Source organism: Elephas maximus, chromosome 7 (genome assembly GCF_024166365.1).
Source record: "Elephas maximus indicus isolate mEleMax1 chromosome 7, mEleMax1 primary haplotype, whole genome shotgun sequence".
NCBI classification, from domain to species: domain Eukaryota; kingdom Metazoa; phylum Chordata; class Mammalia; order Proboscidea; family Elephantidae; genus Elephas; species Elephas maximus.
In genome coordinates, this window is record NC_064825.1 from 73,405,588 (window position 1) to 73,428,378 (window position 22,791).

At 43.8% G+C, this 22,791-nt stretch overlaps 1 protein-coding gene across 2 annotated transcripts in view; it reads right to left on the reverse strand.

Annotated features, from left to right (window-relative positions):
- Positions 1 to 21,697, reverse strand: part of SERGEF (secretion regulating guanine nucleotide exchange factor) — a 267,435-nt gene extending 245,738 nt beyond the window's left edge. Inside the window, exons 1-7 of one of the 2 annotated variants that reach the window (XM_049890589.1) lie at positions 21,478 to 21,697; positions 17,275 to 17,410; positions 14,902 to 15,057; positions 13,126 to 13,220; positions 9,327 to 9,387; positions 4,850 to 4,963; positions 719 to 781 (exon numbers count right to left, since the gene is read on the reverse strand). In XM_049890589.1, the coding sequence (XP_049746546.1) occupies positions 719 to 781; positions 4,850 to 4,963; positions 9,327 to 9,387; positions 13,126 to 13,220; positions 14,902 to 15,057; positions 17,275 to 17,410; positions 21,478 to 21,543 (691 nt within the window). In that variant the 5' untranslated portion in view covers positions 21,544 to 21,697. The remainder of the gene's footprint in view (positions 1 to 718; positions 782 to 4,849; positions 4,964 to 9,326; positions 9,388 to 13,125; positions 13,221 to 14,901; positions 15,058 to 17,274; positions 17,411 to 21,477) is intronic. The other variant, XM_049890590.1, reaches the window with a different exon arrangement.
- Between the last annotated feature and the right edge of the window lie 1,094 nt (positions 21,698 to 22,791).

Consider the following 22,791-nt stretch of genomic DNA (forward strand, 5'->3'; position numbering starts at 1 on the left):
GAATGGGAGAAAAATGTAAAACAGAATTCAAATTCACGTAAAAAGACCAGACTTACAGGACTGACAGAGACTGGAGGGACCACCAAGGCTATGTTCCCCAGACACTCTGTTAATTCAAAACTGAAACCATTCCTGAAGCCCACTTTTCAGACAAAGATTAGACAGGCCTATAAAACAAAAAATAACACACATGAGGAGCATGCTTCTTAGTACAATCAAACATACAAGACCAAATGGACAACTCCTGTCCAAAAGCAAGACAAGAAGGCAAGGAGGGACAGGAACTAGACAAATGGGCACAGGGAACCCAGGGTAGAAAGAGGGAACGTGCTGTTACATTATGAGAATTGTAACCAATGTCACAAAACAATATGTGTATAAATTTTTGAATGAGAAATTAACTTGAGCTGTAAACAGTCACCTAAAAAAAAAAAAAAGCACAATAAAATTAAAAAAAAAAAAGACAGTGGTAAGGAAGGCATCATAAATATGCGGCTACAACTGATTCTCAAATCAAATCAACAGAAGTACTAAAAAAAAACAAAGAAAGAAATTGTCTCAGAAAGGTAAAGTAATTGGTCTAAGATCATACCAGTGGTGGAGTCAGGATTCTAACTCCAAAGTCTAGGACCTCCCCACTGTATCACAGTATCACCATGTTAGGCAGTCATGTTCAGAATTCTGATCAGCATGTTAAACTAAAAGAACTGGTACCTACCTGTTAATGAAGCTGAGTGATCTGAGCCAGCAAGAACACATCTTACTTTAGAAGTCTCTAGGCCTGCCAAAAAAAAAAAAAACTTTTGAAATTATATTTACAGCAGAACAAGTTAGACAGAAAGGGGACTCTCAGTCAGTACTACCAGGGCCTGGGGAGAAACTCTCAGCCAGTTACAGGCAGGCTTGAGTCAGCAGCTCCTGGCCAAGACAATGGCTGGCATGGTTTGGACACTGGTTTCACACAAGGAGACTGGACAAATAACTAAATCTGCAGAGGATAAGGGAGCCAGGTTTCTCACTATCAGAGAGAAGAGGAGAGATACAAATATGAAAAGGGGAAAGGCTAGAATCAACCATGTAATAGTGGATTATAATTGGAGGTACGAGTGTAAATTCCTGGTTTCTAATATAGAAAGACAGGTAAATAAACATAGGTGTATGCACGTAATAATATTGGTGTCGGGGGGTGGTGGTGGTGGTGTCAGCTGCCATTGAGTTGATTGTGACTAGCTCCACTGAGTAAGTCTAGAAGCTATGACATCTTATATATTCAACTGCTATTTTTTTTTTTTTTATCATGTGCAGTCACTTAGATACAAACTCAGGCCTCCTAACAACATGCAGGCAAAACTAGAATTTAAAGTGGACTTACATCTACAAACTTAGCACCTTTTCCCCCGAATCACATGGCCTTCACTGACAAGGTATAATCCAAATCAACCCTGGCTGGAAGTTTAGATAACCTGCAGAGAAATGCAGTCTTATTTGGGAACTCTCTTCTGACACTTCTAATTTAACTGACTAGTGTCTTGATAAAATGGCCCTCATACCTTCAAGTGTCCTGTGGAATGATAAAGGGACAGAGCAGATGTTCCCAGCCACATTCACAAGGGAGGAAATACTGGGCTTCCAGTGGCCAGATGGGGATAGAATAACCAGGGCTCCAGCTCCAGTTCCAGGTAAGATGAAGATGAGAGGATGAAAAGTGAAAAATCCTCCAAAGTCAACTCTGAATCTAGCTCTATCCTGAGCACACTCCAAACAGGTTTTTTAAATCAAATCAAATAAAAAACATTTTTCGTTCCTTCTAGTTACAGGTCCTGTGCTAAAATACAGAGTAGAATCCTGTACACAGTTCCTCCCCCTAAAATGCTCATAATCTTTGGCATGTGGGAAAAATATATAAACAATAATAATACAGGAGTGCTATCCAAGCAAGTGGAGAAAATGCAATGAAAGCCGAAGAGGGAAGTCTTTACTGAGAAAGCTGTATCTGAGAACTAGGCCTTGAAAAATTCTCAGCATCTTCCCAGAGAGAACAGGAAGCAAAAGGCATTTCAGGCAGAGGTAACAGTTTGCAGAAAGGCACAGGGAACAAGAAAGCAGGATATGGCCAGGGAACAGTGACTACCTTGGTGAGGCAGAAAAAAATGTCTGGGAAGTATGAGTTTGTATTATGAATGTCTTAAATGTCATGTGAAGTGGATAGCCTGTCTGGCATCCAGTGTCCCCTTCCACTTTTTCTAAGAGTGCCCTCCCTGAATCAACCAATGGACTTCAAGGAAGCTAATCCCACCCCCAGCTGAAGAAGAGAACCTTCATGGGTCAGGAAAATAGGGTGATTCCAACGCCTTGTACAACACTTCCACTGCAACCTACACCTTCCCTTTTCTCCCTCTCCCCTGGCTACTGCTCTCTAAAACTCCTCCTTTGTTCTGAGCTAGAGGACAGTGGTTAGAGGTCTCCTGTACTGGTTTTTGTTACAGCCAGTCCTCAGTGAACTAGGTCACGAGGAAGAAACGGGGAGAAGAGGGAGATGGAGATATTACAAAGAAAGAGTAGAGAACGGAGGGGAGCTGACAAACAGAGACAGAGTGGGACAGAGGAAATGAGACTCGGCAAAAAGCGGGAGACAGAAACAGAGAAAGACTTACAGACCAATTCACCAACAAAACACCAACCAACAGACCTGTTGGACAGAACACTTCTTATCTACTCCGCGTGTTCCCATGTAGACAGATTGCCTAGAGGAACATGCCTGGCCCGTGTCTCTACATCCTTACCCACTCCTGCTTCCCTTTTGGGAGAAGGAACTAGGCGCGTGAGGCACAGTCCTTTTGGGTCCACCCTTTGGGATGTGCCTGCCTGCAGAGAGGTGCATCTTCATGTGCTCACAGCCAGGCAGTAAGCTTAGAGGGCTAGTTCTACGCAACTGCTCCACCACTGGTGGGTAAGTTTAATGTGGGATTCAGATTTTAGAGGCTCGCTACTGCTACACGTTATCTCCACACACCTAAGCTGTATCCTCCAACCTAGCTTTTAACAGCTCTAGAGCTCCTCTTTTGATCTCCACCTACATGACTTACATTTATTTCTTAATAGGTTCCAAACTTTGGCAGCAAAGAAAGGTTGTTTCATTAAAATCCCAACAAGACAAACAGACTAACCTATAAAGAGTTAGAGAGACCGAGAAATATTGAAAGCAAAAATCCATTTACCCTGCTCTCGATCATTAGCCATTAGAGAAATGCAAATTAAAACTACGATGAGATTCCATCTCACACCAGCAAGGCTGGCATTAATCCAAAAAACACAAAATAATAAATGTTGGAGAGGCTGCGGAGAGATTGGAACTCTCATACACTGCTGGTGGGAATGTAAAATGGTACAACCACTTTGGAAATCTATCTGGCGTTATCTTAAACAGTTAGAAATAGAACTACCATACAACCCAGAAATCCCACTCCTAGGAATATACCCTAGAGATACAAGAGCCTTCATACAAACAGATATATGCACACCCATGTTTATTGCAGCTCTGTTTACAATAGCAAAAAGCTGGAAGCAACCAAGGTGTCCATCAACGGATGAATGGGTAAATAAATTGTGGTATATTCACACAATGGAATACTACGCATCGATAAAGAACAGTGACGAATCTCTGAAACATTTCATAACATGGAGGAACCTGGAAGGCATTATGCTGAGCGAAATTAGTCAGAGGCAAAAGGACAAATATTGTATAAGACCACTATTATAAGATCTTGAGAAATAGTAAACCTGAGAAGAACACATACTTTTGTGGTTACGAGGGGGGGAGGGAGGGAGGGTGGGAGAGGGTTTTTTATTGATTAATGAGTAGATAAGAACTGCTTTAGGTGAAGGGAAAGACAACACTCAATACATGGAAGGTCAGCTCAACTGGACTGGACCAAAAGCAAAGAAGTTTCCGGGATAAAATGAATGCTTCAAAGGTCAGCGGAGCAAGCACGGGGGTCTGGGGACTATGGCTCAAGGGGACTTCTAAGTCAATTGGCAAAATAATTCTATTATGAAATCATCCTGCATCCCACTTTGAAATGTGGCGTCTGGGGTCTTAAATGCTAACAAGCGGCCATCTAAGATGCAGCAATTGGTCTCAACCCACCTGGAGCAAAGGAAAATGAAGAACACCAAGGCCACACGACAACTAAGAGCCCAAGAGACAGAAAGGGCCACATGAACCAGAGACCTACATTATCCTGAGACCAGAAGAACTAGTTGGTGCCCAGCCACAATCGATGACTGCCCTGACAGGGAGCAAAGCAGAGGACCCCTGAGGGAGCAGGAGATCAGTGGGATACAGACCCCAAATTCTCATAAAAAGACCAAACTTAATGGTCTGACTGAGACTGGAGGAATCCCGGCGGCCATGCTCCCCAGACCTTCTGTTGGCACAGGACAGGAACCATCCCCGAAGACAACTCATCAGAAACAAAAGGGAATGGTCAGCAGGTGGGAGAGAGACGCTGATGAAGAGTGAGCTAATTATATCAGGTGGACACTTGAGATTGTGTTGGCAACTCTTGTCTGGAGGGGGGATGGGAGGATAGAGAGAGAGGGAAGCAGGCAAAATTGTCAAGGAAGGAGAGACTGAAAGGGCTGACTCAAGAGGGGGAGAGTAAGTGGGAGTAGGGAGTGAGATGTATGTAAACTTATATGTGACAGACTGATTGGATTTGTAAACGTTCACTTGAAGCTTAATAAAAGTTATTAAAAAAAAAAATCCATTTACCCATGTTCTGCACACCTGTGTCTCTACTTCCTGACAAAGAATAAATCTAAGACTCAGAAGAAAACAGGGCCTCACCTGTCACTCTGCTCGGTTCCTTTGCTGTCAAAAACAATGGGAGAGTCTGCCCGGGGCACAACCGCCGTCCAGATGATGCCAAGCCAGTGCCCCACTGGAACACGATGCCACTTGCTTCCCAAAGGAGCAAAGGAGAAAACAGAGAAAATGTGCATCAGGGTGAGACAAGATTGCTCTTTGAACTTTGCTGCTATGGGAGATTTCCAATTCATTCTCACTTAACATGACTATTATGGAGAAGCTCATTGCTTCAAGGGGGTCCTATGACTGGTCACAGGAGTTATCAACAAGTAAACTAAAAATCTGGTCTTTGAGAAGGGCAACCTAAGACCATCCAACCCATTGCCCATTGCCGTTTCCAACATAATAAAACTCTATCCCAAAAAGTTCCAGGACATTCCTCCAGAGTCAAATCACTGGAACGACACTCAGTTCATGTTGAACTTGAAAGGACAACTCAGGCTTCAGTTAGAGCTGTAACGAACCTTGAAGATCATCAAGACCATCCCACACACTTACTAGATGAGGAAACTGAGGCCTTGAAGAGGGGATATGATTTGTCCAAGGCCACACAGGGAGTTAGAAGCAGAGAACATACTAGGATTCAGGTCTCCTAACACTTAACATAGTGCCCTCTCCCTGCACCAAGATGAATTCAGAGATTTCTAATTGCCAAATACATACATATTCATGATTACAAAATAGCTTGTTAATAGCCACTATTTTGACAGAATGGATTTTTACTTCCCCGTCCACTGAATCTAATTTGTGTACCCATGTTCTGAACCCCACATAAATGCCTAGATGAAATTCTATATATTTGGTCTACAGTCAGATGTATGCAACCAGGATCCATCACCCAACAGCAATACTGGAGATCAGCTCCTCTGGAAGCGTCCCATAACCAATGATCTAGGCTATAAATAGACAAGCCTGCTTTGTGAAAAATAAGCTATGATGGCTGAGCATAATGTGAGCAGAGCACATTGAAATTAAACAAAACTTATCTTTTCAACAAATAAATTGCAAGGTGGGAAAAGACAGGAAAAGGAACTATAGCTTAAAAGTGTCTTAAAAACTTCTGTGCAACAAAGGACTTAATCAAGGAAGTAAAGCAACAGCCTATAGAAGAAAGTATTTGGGGACCATATAACTGATAAGGGTTTAATATCCAGAATATATAAAGAACTCCTACAACTCAACAACAAAAAGGCAAACGACTCAATTAAAATATGGGCAAAGGATCTAAATAGACATTTCTCCAAAGAAGATATATAAATGACCAATAAGCACATGAAAAGATGCTCAACATCATTAGTCATTACCCACTGCCATGGAGACAATTCCAACTCACAGGAAATGCAAATAAAAACCACAATGAGACACTACTTCACACCCACTAAACCAAAAAAACCCATTGCCGTCAAGTCAATTTCAACTCATAGTGACCCTATAGGACAGAGTAGAACTACTCCATAGGGTTTCCAAGGAGCAGCTGGTGGATTAGAACTGCCGGCCATTTGGTTAGCAGCTGAGCTCTTTACCACTGTGCCACCAGGGCTCCAAAACACCCCCTAGGATCGCTGTTACCAGAAAAACTAAAAGTAACAAGTATTGGCAAGGATATGGAAAAACTGGAACCTTCACCTATACCTGGTGGAAATGTAAAATGGCAGAGCCACAATGGAAAACAGTTGACGGCTCCTCAAAAAGTTAAACATAGACTTACCATATGACCCCGTAATTCTACTCCTAGGTATATACCCAAAAAACCTGAAAGCAAGGATGCAAACAGATACTTGCACACCAGTATTCGCTGCAGCATTATTCACAATTGCCAAAAAGTGGCAACAAACCAAACGTCCATCAACAAATGAATAAACAAAATGTGGTATGTACATACAATTCAATATTATTCAGCCATAAAAAGGAATGAAGTTCTGATACAGGCTACGACATGGATGAACCTTGAAAACATTATGCTAAGTGAAACAAATCACACAAAAGGACAAATATTGCATGATCCTACTTATATGAAATATCTAGAATAGGCAAATGTATAGAGACAAAAGTGTCTTTAGTGATTACCAGGAATTGGGGGAAGGAAGAGTTGGGAGTTATTGCTTAAAGGGTGCTGAGTTTCTGTCTGGGTTGACGAAATTTTTTTAGAAATACATAGTGGTGATGGTTGCACAACATGGTGAATGTAATTCATGTCACTGAATTTTGTATACATATATATACACACACACATACATGCCTATATACATAAACTAGTTGCTGTCAAGTCGATTCCAGCTCATAGCGACCCTACAGGACAGAGTAGAACTGCCCCATATGGTTTCTAAGGAGCAGTTAGTGAATCTGAAGATTTGAAGCCAAGCTCTTAACCACTGCACCACCAGGGCTCCACATATGTACACATATATATGTGTATATATATACTTTTTTTTTACCACAATAAACATTTTTTAATTTATTTACATAACTTGGGGTTCATATTAACCAACTGCAATGTAAAAAACTTTATTCAGATACTAATTCAAACAAACAGAAAAAATATATATTTTTGAAAAAATCAGAGAAATTTAAACACTGACTTAATAACACTATAGATTGTTAAATTTTTTAGGTGTGATAATGATACTATGGTAACATTTTCAAATAGTCTACATGCTTTAGAGATGCATGCAGAAATATTTATAGATTAAATGGGGGCAAACTTACCAATAATAGGAACTGCACTGCTTTGTAACTGGGCAGAAATATACACATAAAACTAGCAATGACAGAAACTGGTAGAAAAGAGGGAAGTAAAGCAATGATACGCAATTCTCCTACCCTGCTGATTTCTAAGAGAAGAAGCTGCTTAGAAAAGTATAATCACTACCACACAACTCAGCAACCACGCTTCTGGGCATTTATCCCAGAGATATGAAAATTGATATTCACATAAAAACCTGTCCACAAATGTTTATAGCAGCTTTCTTTATTCATAGTAGACAAAAACTGCAAACAACCCAGATGTCCTTCAATGGGTTAATGGTTAAACAAACCCTGGTACATCCATCCATACCATGGAACACTACTCAGCAATAATAAAGGAACAAATTATTGATAAACACAACGACCTGAATGAATCTCCAGGGAATTACACTGAGTGAAAATAACCAATCCCAAAATGTTACATACTGTATGATTTACACTCCTGAAATGGCAAAATTATAGAGATGAAGAGATGAGTGTTTCCCAGGGACTAAGAAATGCAGCCCTGGTGGCACAGTGGTTAAGAGCTTGACTGCCCACCAACAGGTTAGCAGTTTGAATATGCTAACTGCTCCTTGGAAACCCTATGGGCAGTTCTGCTCCATCCTATGGGGTTGCTTTTAGTCAGAACTGACTCGACGGCAATGGGTTTGGTTTTCTGGTTTAAGAAAGGGATAAGAGGGAAGCGGGTATGGCTACAAAAGGGCAACAGGAGGGATCGTTGTGGTGGTGGAAATGTTCTTGACTCTATCAACGTCAATATCCTGATTGTGGTATTGCACTATAGTTTTGTAAGATGCTACCACTGGAGGAAACTGAAAAAAGGGGCCTAGGGATCTCTCAGTAATATTTTTTACAACTGTAAGTAAATCCATATTTATCTCAAAAAGCTTAATTTTGAAAAAAAAAAAAAATAAGTACAGTCAATGCTAACCCCCAGACCATTTTACACAGTGTCACCCTGGACTCTTGCCCACCTCCTTGCTCTTCTGTCCAACCTATAACTGGACTCACCAAGCACTTGGGCCTCGGCTGCCACAGACAGTCAGTGCTGTCCTTCTGCCCAACAGGAGGGAGAGCAGAAAGATGAGGAAGGGAGAGAAAAAAGGGTCACTGCTCTTCCACACATCACCTCTCCCCTCTTCACCTTCCATCCCCAACCACACAGGCACCACTGGCCCCATCTCATCACCCCGCTCATGGTACAGAAGATAAGCTCACCTGAAGCTTTTAAATAGGCATTAAACATTAAAACAGAATAACCATTAAAATCCATTAGGAAGGCAGCCCAGTTCGCTGCTAAGAATGTGGGCCTTGGAAGCCACAGATTTCAGATCCCAGGCTCTGATCCCAGCTCTACCTCTTACTATCTTACTCTGTGTAACCTTAAACAGCATTTTAACCTTTCTGGGCCTCAGTTTCCTCAGGTGTAAAAATTAAACTCACGTCACAGCACAGCTGTGAGGAGTAAATGAAGTAATGAAATCAAGAGAACCTAGCACCATGCCTAGATCATAATGAAGAGCAGTAAAGTTTGTTTCCCTCCCTCCCTGCTTTCCCACATGACTTCTGCCTTATGCCCTCTCCGTTTAAGACAGAACTGCAACACAGCAGAACACTTGTAAGGAACTACTCCTTAAAGCTTATTTCTCCTGAAGCTCAGCCTCTCCTTGCTGCATGCCTATTCAGGAAACAAAAGGAAAATAATCACCTGTAGCAGCTAATGCATGCCTCAGTCCAGCAGCAACACACACAACCTCCTCTCTCAGGAGCTGTCAAAGGACACAGAATTTACATCTTAGGGTTATCCGTCCACAAAATGTTATGCTATTTATGTCCAAATATAACACAGCATGGTCTCTATTATGTGTCTGATTGATTTAAAAGGTCCCCCCCACCTCATTTTACCCATAAATACTTCTATAAACAAACCAAACCCGTTGCTGTTGCATCGATTCTGATTCACAGCAACCCTATAGGACAGAGTAGAACTGCCCTGCAGGGTTTCCAAGGAGCAGTTGGGTGGATTTGAACTGCCGGCCCCTTGGTTAGCAGCCAAGCTCTTAACCACTGTGTCAGCAGAGCTCCAAATATTCCTGTATGTTTCAAAAAAAAAAAAGAATAACTACAATACCATACCACAATGTTTCTCAGGGCTGGAAGGGACCTTAAAGGGCATTGAGCCCAGGGTTGGCAAACTTCTTCTGTAATGTTTTTGCCAGACAGTAAGTATTTAAGACTTTGTCGGCCATATACTTTCTGTCACAAATACTCAACTCTGCCACTGTAGCCTAAAAGTAGCCACAGACAATACAGAAATGAATGGGTGTGGCTGTGTTGCAATATAACTTTATTTACCAAGGGCTGTAGTCTGCCAACCCCTGATCTAGTCCAATCCCCATCCAATGCTAAAACCCCTTGGAAACACCCTACCAAGTGGTAATCCAACCCCTTCCAAACACCTAGCTCCAGTAATACAAGGCTCAGCGCCTCCCCAGGTGTCTGTTCCATCTTTGTGCAGTTCCATTTATCTCCTTGGTGGAAACAAACATGTCTGCCTACAGCTTCTGACAATGCTTTCCAATGGCTGAAGATACCTGTAATGTCTTCTGCATGCAATGGTTTTAAAAATATAACCTCAAATTCTTTGACACTCCTCCTTTCAAGATGGGGAGCTTATTCATCCCCAACCCTCCTTGAGTTTGCATTGGATTTAGTGACTCATTTCCAATGAATACAATAAGGATGTATGACTGAAAGACAAAGTAATAAAAGGCAGTAAGGCTGCCTGTGTGGCCTCTCTCTCTTGGACCACACTTGGGGGAAGCCAGCTGCCTGTCTGAATAGTTCTATGGAGAGACCCACGGCAAGGAACGGAGCCTCCTGCCAACATCCACATGATAGAGCTTGAAAGTGGATCCTCTAGCCCAGCCGAGCCTTGAGAAGAATGCATTGACTGCATCTTGACTACAACTTCTGAGAGACTAGCTAATCTATTCCCAGATTTCTGACCCTCAGAAACTGTGTGAGATAATAAACATTTCCTGTTTTAAGCTAAGTTTTGGAGTAATTGGTTACACAGCAATAGATAACTAATACGTATCTCTCCTTTAGGCCAAACATCCCTGATTGCAACAGCCATCACTCTTACGGTGACATGGTTTCAAATTCCCTCACCATCCAGTTTCTTTCCTTTAAATAGGCTCCACTTGGTCAATCTTTCTCTTTTGTTGTTGTTGTTAGGTGCTGTCGAGTTGGTTCCAACTCATAGTGACCCTATGCACAACAGAACGAAACACTGCCCGGTCCTGAGCCGTCCTTACAATCGTTGCTATGCTTGAGCCCATTGTTGCAGCCACTGTGTCAATCCACCTCGTTGAGGGTCTTCCTCTTTTCCGCTGACCCTGTACTCTGCCAAGCATGATGTCCTTCTCCAGGGGCTGATCCCTCCTGACAACTTGTCCAAAGTATGTAAGATGCAGTCTCACCATCCTTGCTTCCAAGGAGCATTCCGGTTGTACTTCTTCCAAGACTTTCTCTTTTAAACGGACTGTAAATGCATCAGTCACAGCCCCTATGGGGCTTTATCATGTTTGTTTACAGTCCCACAGTATCTTGTATGATTCCATTTATATGAAATGCCCAGAAAAAGCAAACCCACAGAGATGGAAAGTAGATTAGTGGCCATTAGGGACTGGGGGTAATGTGAGAATGGGGACTGACAGCTAACGGTTATGGGGTTTCCTTTGGTAGTGATAAAAATGTTCTAAAATTACCTTATTTTTTTCACAAAGAATGCACCCATACACATAACACACAAAGCGCACCTTGGGAAATAACAAGCACGGTGTTTGTGCAGCTGGCAACGTACCATGTGCACGCGTTATCTGCATAAGAATACAGTAGATAGAGGTGATGGCTCCAAAGCTCTGTGAATATGGTAAAAACCACGGGATTGTACGCTTTGTACGAGTAAATTTTATGGTATGTTAATTACACCTTGTCATGGATTGAATTGTGCCCCCAAAAAATATCTGTCAACTTAGCTGGGCCATGAGTCCAAGTACTATGTGATTATCCACCATTTTATGTGATTTCCCTATGTGTTGTAAATCCTATCACTATGATGAAATAAAATGGATTAGAAGCACTTATGTTGATGAGATCTACAAGATTAGGTAGTGTCTTAAGCCAGTCTCTTTGAGATTAAAAGAGAGAAAGAAGCAGAGATGGGGGGACCTCACACCACCAGGAAAGCAGGGCTAGGAGCAGAGCGTGTCCTTTGGACCTGAGGTTCCTGCACTGAGATGTTCCCAGACCAAGGGAAGACTGATGACAAGGACCTTCTTCCAGAGCCGACAGAGAAAGAAAGCCTTTCCCCCTGGAGCCAGCGCCCTGAATTTGGACTTACAACCTACTGGACTGTGAGAGAATAAGCTCCTCTTTGTTAAAGAGATCCACTTGTGGTATTTCTATTATAGCAGCACTAGATGACTACGACACACCTCAATAAAGCTGTTACTTAAAAAATTAACTTCACCTGTTTTTGTTTTACTTTTTTTAGATGAGACTGCCAGAAAATTTTAAAGTATATATATAGCTCATATTGTATTTCTATTGGGCAGCACTGACCTATACCATTTGCAAGGCTTAGTGTCTTTAGGCAAGTTACTTCTGTTTCTAACACAGTTCCCACTATTACTAATTTTAGAATTGTAAAATGTCATCAGTGTCCTTCTGAAATCTATTACCTTTATTATTCGAGTTCAAGAAAATGTTAAATGAGTATGAGGACTAACAGAACAGTTTTCCAAGGGTTCCTTCACAACATCTAACCACCAACCCAATTCTTCCCAGAAAGACCTAAGTTTTTCAATTCAAATTCTACCACCTCACAGGTTTTCTAGGACTAAGCCTTTTAGTCTGGGGAGGGATAACTGTAACACCCTGGGAAATGCAATGACAACTCTAAAATTCAGTTCACATGAAAGATCATACCACTGCTGCTATCAAGATGCTCTTACTTTAACAGGACACGAGTAAGCTAAATATAAGGTGCTATCCTTCCCTCAGAAGCCCTGGTGGCACAGTGGTTAAAGTGCTCATCTGCTAACCCAAAGGTTGGTGGTTCATACCCATCAGCTGTCCCATGGGAGAAAGATGTGACAGTCTGCTTCCATAAAGATCTACAGCCTTAGGAACCCTGTAGGGCAGTTCTACTCTGTCCTACAGAGTTGCTAAGAGTTGGAATCGACTCGACGGCAGTGGGTTTTGGTTTGGGTATCCTTACCTCAGGAGCACTGGTGGCACACTGGTTAATCGCCTGGCTGCTAACCAAAAGGTTGGTAGTTCAAACCCACTAGCCACTCCATGGGAGAAAGATGTGGCAGTCTGCTTCCATAAAGATTACAGCCTTAGAAACCCTATGGGGCAGTTCTACCTTGTCCTATAGGGACACTATGAGTAAGAAATCATTCAACAGCAATGGGTTTTGTGGGTTTTATCCTTACCTCAATGACCTGGGGAACCACACATCTTTGAGGCCCATGAGGAACTCCTAATTGGCCAAACAAGTTGGAGCCACATGATAGAACTTGACCGCTTTCTGCAAAATACAATTATTTAAATTGCAAATCTATGAGGTAAGATATTTGTGACCAATGAGTAAACGCTGAAGGATGAGAGGAGCAAAAGAAATAAGACAAGGTAGCTGGGGCCCTGTGTTTCAGGGCATTCGAACCATATTCTCTGTAAAACACTTCACGCAGTACTTAGCGCTGGGATGGAGGGATACTTAATCCTCACTTTTCATGTTTCTTTGTAATGGAACTTCCATTATGGTAGCACTGCTAGCCTTTCTCCCTGTCCTTCCTCATACTCACTGCTTTCTAGGGGAAGAATAACCTAACCAATTCGTGAAGCTGGGGTAAGGAACAGGGTATGTGTGGCTTGGCACCTTTCTCTCTCCTCATTTTGAATCTGCGTCTACAGAGCAGGCATTCTGGGCTGACACGCACTAAGAATGCCCCCTGTGGGGAAGGCCTAGAGTCTGGGGAGTGAGTTTGGATGAGGGGAGTGTTAGCAGAACCACTTGGCCTCACAATTAACTGTGTCCTCCAATTTAGCTGTTATCAGTAAAAAACCAATAGTCTGATCTCCAAGGCTCTGAGCCTTTGAGATATTAGTTCTCATGATTAGTTCTAAATGTGGGCAGGAAAGAGAATGTTATCTATAGACTCTCTACAACCCCAACACAGGCCCATAATGAGCTCTTCATAAATGATAGCTATTATTTAGATCTAATAATTATTATTATCAAATTTGACATACATTGCAGAACACCTCCACAGAAGAGAGGCAGTGACAGCTGAGTAGAAGTAAGGGTTTATCATGGAGACAAAAAAGGCCATTCCAGACAGAGGGAATAGCATGTGTAAATGCAGAGAGGCATGAGAATTTGATTAGTAGTTTGGTGTTGCTAAAGAGAAATGTATGGGGGTTGTGAGGAATAAGAAACAAGGCAAGAGAGGTAGATAAGGTACAGTAACAGAAAGCCATGTGCTAAAAAGCTTGGAATTTGAGTTATGCACATGAGAAACCACACGGGTTTGAAGCAGGGGAGCGACATGATCAAATGATGCCCTTGCCAGAGAATTGTAACAAACAAGGAGCCTGGTCAGAAACCATAAACCGCCCTTTAAATCCAGAATGTCCAGCAAGACAGGGTGAAACCAGGCAGAGAGGCTGAAAATGCCTCAAGGGAGGAGGCAGCTAACAAAGTAACTATTGCCATGGACTTCCCCGCTACTCCCAAGAGCATTATTCTATTAACCCTTTGACCACATTCCTCTACATCCTATTTGCTATCTGGCTTCACAGAGACCAAACAGTTCTGCCCAACTGTACTATTAAGAAAATAATCCTTCACTGGGAAAAAGCTGCCATCACTGCTGTGGCAACCTCTAATTTCCTCACACTTCCCCACCATGTTCCCCAGAGTAACCCTTAGCTAGCACTACTGGCCAGCTAACCAAGGCACATGACTTGGGACAGAGGCCACCAAAGATGATTTAGTCCATCCCCCAGTCTCTGGCAAAAGTTCTCCAGCCCAATCTCTTTTACTGTTAAAATTCATCCCACAATTGTGCTTGACAACCAGAGAGATCATTTGTGCACGTGTGTATTTTAAACACAAAGAGGCTTTCATTTAACCAGTCTCACCACCACCATGTTCTTCTTACCCAAACCCTTCATGGTGATACAGATTTCCCCGGGCATGAGCTCACCTGTGAGTATAATGGTAAAATCCCAGCCACAGGCCACCTGTTGGATGGGACAGCCAAGCAGGGATGTGCAGGGGGTAAAATACAGAACATCCTCTGTGTGACCAAGTCCCAATTGTCCATCTTTATTCAGGCCGCAAACAAAAAGACCTCCTTCATCTGCAAAACATAAAGGCCTCAGTGATAGTGTTCGCAGGAGAAATTACAACTGCCAAAGCCAGCAAAAGGATGTCACTCCTCATTTGGAGTCACAGACCAGGAACTTTTTCCAACTCAAGTTTTAAGCCATGTATGTTAATATGCTCTGGAAGCAAATGGCACAGAGCCAAGGGGCTCAAATCTAATATCTAAATGGAAACTCTAAGTCCTGGACTCAGTCATCAAACTAAGCATCTACTGTAACAATAAAAGCCAACATTTATTGAGCACTTAGAATGTACCAGGTACTGTTCTAAGAGCTTTAAGTACAAGGCCAACTTATCTTTTAGGCACAGTTGGCACAGTGCCCAGGGCCCACAGTACTTTTAGGGACCCACGAAAATGTTTTGTTTTAATTTCTTTTAAAATAAGATGAAAATATAATAATAATGAATATAGAATAACAAATGCAGCCTGGATTACATTCATCTTTATACCAATGCAATTATGAAATATAATTTTTAAATTTCTTTATGGAGCAAGGGGTCCACAAAGGCAAAACTGCCAAGGGCCCACGTAAATCATAATGTGGTCCTATTAACTCACTGAGTATCCTCATCCACCATTACTATCCAGGTGAAGAAGCTGTGGCACACGGAAATGAAGTAACTTGCCCAAGGCTACCCAGCTAATAAATCACAGAACCAGGATTTGAACCCAGGCAGTTTGATCCCAGAGTTCATGCTCTTAACCAGGATGCAGTATACTCTCCTCTACAATACTGTGGCACCTGTAGTACTTGTTAAGTACTACTCTACGTACTTTGAGGGAAGGTTAAAGAAAATACAAGTTCTTGCTCTTAAGGATATTCAATCTAATTGCAGAGACTTCTAATTCCCATGTGAAAGTTAAACAGCAAATGTTGTTGTTAGGTGCCGTTGACTCACAGTGACCCCATGTGACAGAGCGGTTGTTAGGTGCCCTTGACTCACAGTGACCCCATGTGACAAAGCAGAACTACCCCATGGGGTTTTCTTTCTTTTTTTTTTTTAATCGTGCTTTATATGAAAGTTTACAGCTCAAGTTAATTTCTCATTCAAACATTTATACACATATTGTTTTGTTACACTGGTTGTAATCCCCACAATGTGACAGCACGCTCCCCCTTTCCACCTCAGGTTCCCTGTGTCCATTCATTCAGTTCCTGTCCCTTCCTGCCTTCTCGTCCTGCTTTTGGGCAGGAGCTGTCCATTTGGTCTTGTATATTTGGTTCAACTAAGAAGCATGCTCCTCAGGTGTATTATTTTTTCATTTTATAGGCCTGTCTAATCTTTGTCTGAAAAGTGGATTTTAGGAATGGTTTCAGTCTGGGTTAGCAGAGTGTCTGGGGGCCATAGTTTGGGAGCTCCTCCAGTCTGTCAAACCATTAAGTCTGGCCTTTTTACATGAATTTGAATTCTGTTCTACATTATTCTTCTGCTTTGTTTGGGACTCTGTGTTGTGTTTCCTGTCAGAGCAGTCACTGGTAGTAGCTGAGCACCACCTAGTTCTTCTGGTCTCAGGCTGGTGAACTCTCTGGTTTATGTGGTCCTTTAGTCCTTTGGGCTAGTATCTTTCTTGTGTCTTTGGTTTTCTTCATTCTCCTTTGCTCCAGGTGGGATGGGACCAATAGATGTATCTCAGATGGCTGCTTGCAAGCTTTTAAGACCCCAGACGCTACTCACCAAAGTAGACGTAGAACGTTTTCTTTATAAACTATATTATGCCAATTGATCTAGATGTCCCCCGAGACTATAGTCCCCCTTTGGGGTTTTCTAGGCTGTAAACTTTACAGGAATAGACTGACAGGTCTTGCTTCTGTGGAATGGCTGGGTATGTTCCAATTGTCAACCTTCTGGTTAACAGCCAAGTGCTTAACTGCTACACTGCCACGATTCCTCGGAATAGCAACATATGGCATAAAATGTGGTACTTTTTGCAACTCTCCTACTAATCTGTCTCACGATCATAAATTAAAAGTTTTCCTCTCTGAGCCTCTTTTGTATGAGGGGGATGTCCTAGAAGATCTCTAAGGTCCTTCTAGCTCAGACAATCTAGGATTCTCTGATGACAACATGGCTCTTTCACAAAAAAAAAAAAAAATGGTTTTCTCCTTAAAATACAAAGATGGCCATAACATCCTAGGGGAAAACACCTCAATAAGAAAATGAGCAGGTATCCGCTCATGAATGAAATTACCTGTGACAACTGTAGAGTGGCCCCCTCCTCCTGTGATCCTCCTGACACACCCAGGTTCACAGAAGTCATTCAGCTGCTGAGGCAAAAGCACATCCTCCTTATGGCCCAGGCCAAGTTGCCCGTAGCTATTTGCACCCTAGGGATAAAATAAACCAAAGATAAAAGAGTATGGGAACCACGGCAGTCAATGTTTTACTCATCCCAATATTTCTCTGAATACCTCTTAGAGTCTATAACAAACAAGATTTCTAAATGGTTAAACGCTTGGCTGCTAACCGAAAGGTCTGTGGTTTGAAGACACCAGTGGCCCCTCGACAGAAAAGACCAGGTTATCTGCTCCGGTAAAGATTACAGTCTAGGAAACTCTATGGGGCAGTTCTACTCTGTCCTATAGGATTGCTAAGAGTCAGAATCAACTCAATGGCACACAACAACATTCTTAAAAGGTTGTTATACGCAATCCATGCTAAACGCCCCCATTCCCAGAACACCACGATTTCCTCCTGAGAGCAGACCTTAGCATTCACCACTTCTCCCATGATGCTCCTTTCCCTTTCCAATCTCCCAGCCCCTAGTGTTGTCTTTGACAGCAGCATGGAGTTCCTTAGATAAAACCTAATGGCCTAGGGAGGCTAAGGAAAAAAACGAGGGGGAAATGAGAACAGAGTGCGTGGGAAGTAAACTCACTGGGACAAGTTCTTGTTCTTTCTCCCCACACCATCACTGGAGAAGTGGCAAAAACTTTTTGTACTCAAAGCTATCCAAGAATGTTGTGCCCTTAAGCAGGGCATTTCACTGTTTTTTCATTTATACAGTGAAAGAGGTTGGCAATGATCTCTCAGGGTCTTTCCATGTACAATGTTTTGTGACTCCAAGATTTAGACAGTGATATCCCTGTAACGGAACAGATCTCACCCTGGTGGGCAATATGTCTATTGTTATTTAGGTGATATAGGTCCATGAGCCCTAATCCGAACCCCTGCAGCCAGATGTATTTGAGATTCATAATTTTAGATTTTAGAAAGGCAATACCATGTATATATCATATATTATGGGATACCACTGCAAGGATGGCGAGACTGCGTCTTACATACTTTGGACAACTTGTCAGGAGGGATCAGTCCCTGGAGACGGACATCATGCTTGGCAGAGTACAGGGTCAGCGGAAAAGAGGTAGACTGACACAGTGGCTTCAACAATGAGCTCAAGCATAACAACAATTGTAAGGGAGGCTCAGGACCAGGCAGTGTTTCGTTCTGTTGTGCATAGGGTCGCTATGAGTCGGAACCGACTCGACAGCACTTAACAACACTGCAAGGTCTGGTAAAGGACCCTATAGCAAAACAGTAACATTTCCACATCGAAAGGTACAAATACTCACTGTAAGTGGGTGAAGACTATAAACCCTTATATGAGGTCAGTTTGGGGTTTTCAAAGCTTTTTGTATTTAGAAGTAAAGATAAGGGATTCCGGACCTGCAAGGAATCTTTTTAAAATTTCAGAAATCTTTATATATAATTTCTCTAAGTATCTACCTCCTGACTATTGCTTCCTGGAGCTGGGCAATAAAATTTTTTAAATGTGTTTGTTTTTTAAGACACCTGAATGAAGGAAAGTGATTTAAAACAACTATAAAAATACATACACACATACAAACAAAATCTTGCCTCCCTTAGGCTATTTCATAGCCAGTCTGGAGGAGCAAGCCATGGCAGGGGCAAGATCCCAGAAGCCCCCAGGGGTAATATCAGCTACCAATCACTGAGCTCTTCCCAATGTACCGGACACTCTCCTTGAATCCTCACAACAACCTGGGAGATGGGCATTATCGCTCTCACTTTACAGATGAAGAAACTAGGGTTCAGAGAGGTTAAGTAACTTTCCACAGTCACACACGTGGTAAACAGTAAGTCAAATGCCTGGCTCCTTTCATTAAATTATACTGTCTCTAAGGAAAAACAGAAAATGTAGAACTAGTCCAGAGCTTCCCTGGCAGGAAGCTAACTGTATGACCCTACTTAAATAGCACCCCCATTACTTATCCTCTTTTTCTGCTTTATTTTTCTTCACAACACTTATCATTCCCTGACATTACATTATATATTTGTTTACTGGTCTCATGTCTACCTCCCCCACTGGAAAGTAAACTCCATGAGGGAAGGAACTTTGTTTAGCTCGCTGCTACTTCTCCTGCACCTGGAACTGTGTCGGCCCAGAGAAGGTACATGTATATTTACATGGTCAATGAACATAAGACCCTGTGAGTCCCCACTTCGAGGAGAGCAAATTAAAGTCTGTTCCACAGTGTGGAGTGCAGGACATAAGCACGGGATTTCTACCAGGCCTCCAGCAGCCCTGAGATCTCTGGAGCTGCCCCATTACCAGGTTTACAGGCTGCTAAACACCTGGGAAGGAGTCCTGGTGGTGCAACAGTTAAGTGCTCAGCTGCTAACCAAAAGGTCAGCAATTCTAATCCACCAGCCGCTCCACGGGAGAAAAGATCTGATGAACAGCTTCCATAAAGATCTCAGCCTAGGAAATACAGGGCAGTTCTACTCTGTCCTATAGGGTCACTATAAGTCAGAATCCACTTGATGGCACACATCAACAACAAACATCTGGGGGGAAATAAGTGAGACATCAACACTCTGGGATTCAAATTATGGTACCCAATTTCCGTAACGCAGCCTCATTTCTGTGAGGCCCCTAAACCCAGGTTGAAGTAAAACAAAAGAAAATTTAATACAACTTATTACAGCTGTATTTGCCTCCCTCCCTTACAAACATTCCAGACACACCACACTACACACACACACACACTCCCAAGAAGGTAAATGCCCTCCACACAGATTATGCAGCAGCAGAATGCACCATCAGGCCTCCAAGCCCAGCAGCAGCTCAGCGACATTTGTTTCAGTCCAGACAAGGCATTACCTGAAAGGCTTTTTCTGTCAGATGTTTCCTCTGTCCACATAGACCCATTCTCCCAGCTGGGAAAAGCAAGAGACAGCACCCCTTACCTACTACCCCCAGGCACATATTCAATTCCCAACCCAACCCCAGCTCAAGTGCCACCTCAAGGATGCTCACACACCCATGCTACCTCCGGTCACACGGAGCCCTCCCTTCTGTCAATCTGCAGCCTTACATTCACCAAGTGCTGCCTTGTACCACTAATTATCTTTATTGATTAATTGATTGATTTTGATCACTCAATAAACATTGCTGTTAACAGCAATATAGGTGCTACTCCCTCTCCCCCAATAGGAGAGCTGGGAGTCTTTCACTCTTGTGTATTTCCCAAAAGATCAGCACAAGTCTAGGCCCACAGCAGGTACTGACTGATTCATTCATCAACAAATATTTACTAAGCACCTACCATGTGCTAGGCACCAAGCAGACACAGTAAACAAGACAAGCACAGCTCCCACTCTTACGACTCTCACATTCAATTCAGGGAGACCGACGTGAACAAATTATACATGTTACCACAACTGTGGTAAGTGCTATGAAGAACTTACAGGACACTGTATCTGCTTGTGCTCCTGCACGCTGGTTGGATGCCTGCCGCACAATCCCGCGCACAAACTCTCCCAGCCACAACACATAAAGATCACCCTGTCTCTCTCCGTGCTCCAGGGAAACCAACACAGCCCAGACTCCCACACGCCCAATACAGGCAAGATCTGTTCACAGTAGAGTATGGACAAATATGCAGGGTCTCCGCTTTGGGCACGGCCGAGCACCACAGGCCTCTTATCTAAAGGAGGCTCCTTCCAGGCTGGGGTGGGGCTGCGGACGGGCCTCCATCCCCCAGGCAGTGGGAGCGTGGAGAGCACAGGTGGCTCCCAGAGGCTCCGAGACCGTCGATCCCTCTCCACGGAGCCCTCCTCGCTGTCTTTCCCAGGCGCTATCCGGCCCAGAGGTTCTCGTGGAAGCAGACGCTCCGCCCTGGAGGCAGGTTCTTCCCGTGCCCTCAGCCCCCTCGGTCCGGACCCCACCAGCTGGCAGGCTCCTAAGTCACTCCGTGGAGACCCTTCTTTCCCGGCCTTCTCGCCCTCAGCCCCCAGCCCAGGATCCTCCAACCCAGGGCGCAGTGCGGCCTCGGCCTCCCTGGCCCCATTTCTGCCCACACCGAGACCCAGAGCTCCCCGCGCCCCCCGCGCCCCTCGGCGGCCCCGGACCGGGGGCGGAGTCACGTACCCAGGCTAAGAGAGCAGCGCGGGCGGACTCCGGGGCGGGCTCCGGGGCGCACCGCTCGCGCTCCATGAGGGGACGCTCCGCCGGCGCTTCCGGGAGGGGCCGGCGCGGAGGCGGGGGCGGGGCCTGTCCGAAGCGGGGAGCCGACGGCGATAGTGGGGGCCGCCCCGGGAGGTGTGTCGGAGGGAAGGGAACAGGAGGGGACTGTCAGAGGAAAGGGGAAGAGGAGGGGAGAGGAGGGATAGCAGCGGCTGCGGCCTAGTCGGGTGACCGCGCGAGTGGTGTCACTGGGGGCGGGCCAGCAGTGCCCTCGGGCCGCCAAAAAGCAGGCGCCGGAGGGGGCTGGGCAGCCCCCGACCCCGGTCTCCCCGTCCGGCAGCGCTCAGAGCGTCCCCGCCCCCGGTCTCTTGTCCCTGGGCGGCTCTGCCTCCTCCCTCTCCCGGCACTCTGTTTATTTTTAGTAAAGGTTCCATACAGGTGCGCTACCCTCAACCTCTCACAAAGCTCCTTCACGTTTTTCTCTCTCCTGTGGGCTGACAGGGCAACAATTATATCTCCATTTAATTGGGAAGAATTGAGCCTGGAGTGGGTGGAAAGGATCTTGCCCCAGTGTCTTAGGCTGAACTGTCTTTGAGCTTGCTTTGATGTGTGGGTTTGCAGAATCTGAGGGAGCTTCCCGGTAGGCGAGTGTGGTGCCTTAGATCATTGGGGTCACCCTCAGCGCCTGGCACGGAGCAGGAACTCACACGTAGGGAGGCTGAACTGAGGAGCTAGTTCTCATCGATTCCCATCCCGTCCCTCAGCGCTCTGGGCATGGCCCTTCCCTAAATTGGATAATCAATACCGTATAATTTTGAACGGAATTTCATATAAAATGGCTTTTATCAGACACCCTCATACACTGCTGGTGGGAGTTAAATAAGTACAGTTTTCCTCAAGAAAAATATGGCAATGTGTGTTAAAAATATGAACATATTCTTGAAGACCCTCAACAAGGTGGATTGGCACAGTGGCTCCAACAATGGACTCAAACATAGCAACGATTGTGAGGATGGCCAGGACTCACAGTGTTTTGTTCTGTTGCACATAGGCTTGCTATGAGTTGCTATTCTATGGCACCTAACAACATATATATATATAGGTGTGTGTGTATATGATATATATACGTACATACATCTGCATACATTTACATCTGGAAATTGTCAAACAATATCAATATCACACGAAAGTAAAATCTTGCTGAATGTCATTCAAAAACGGTTGCAGCAGTACATCAAAAAGGAACTGTCAGAAATTCATACCAGATTCAGAAGAGGA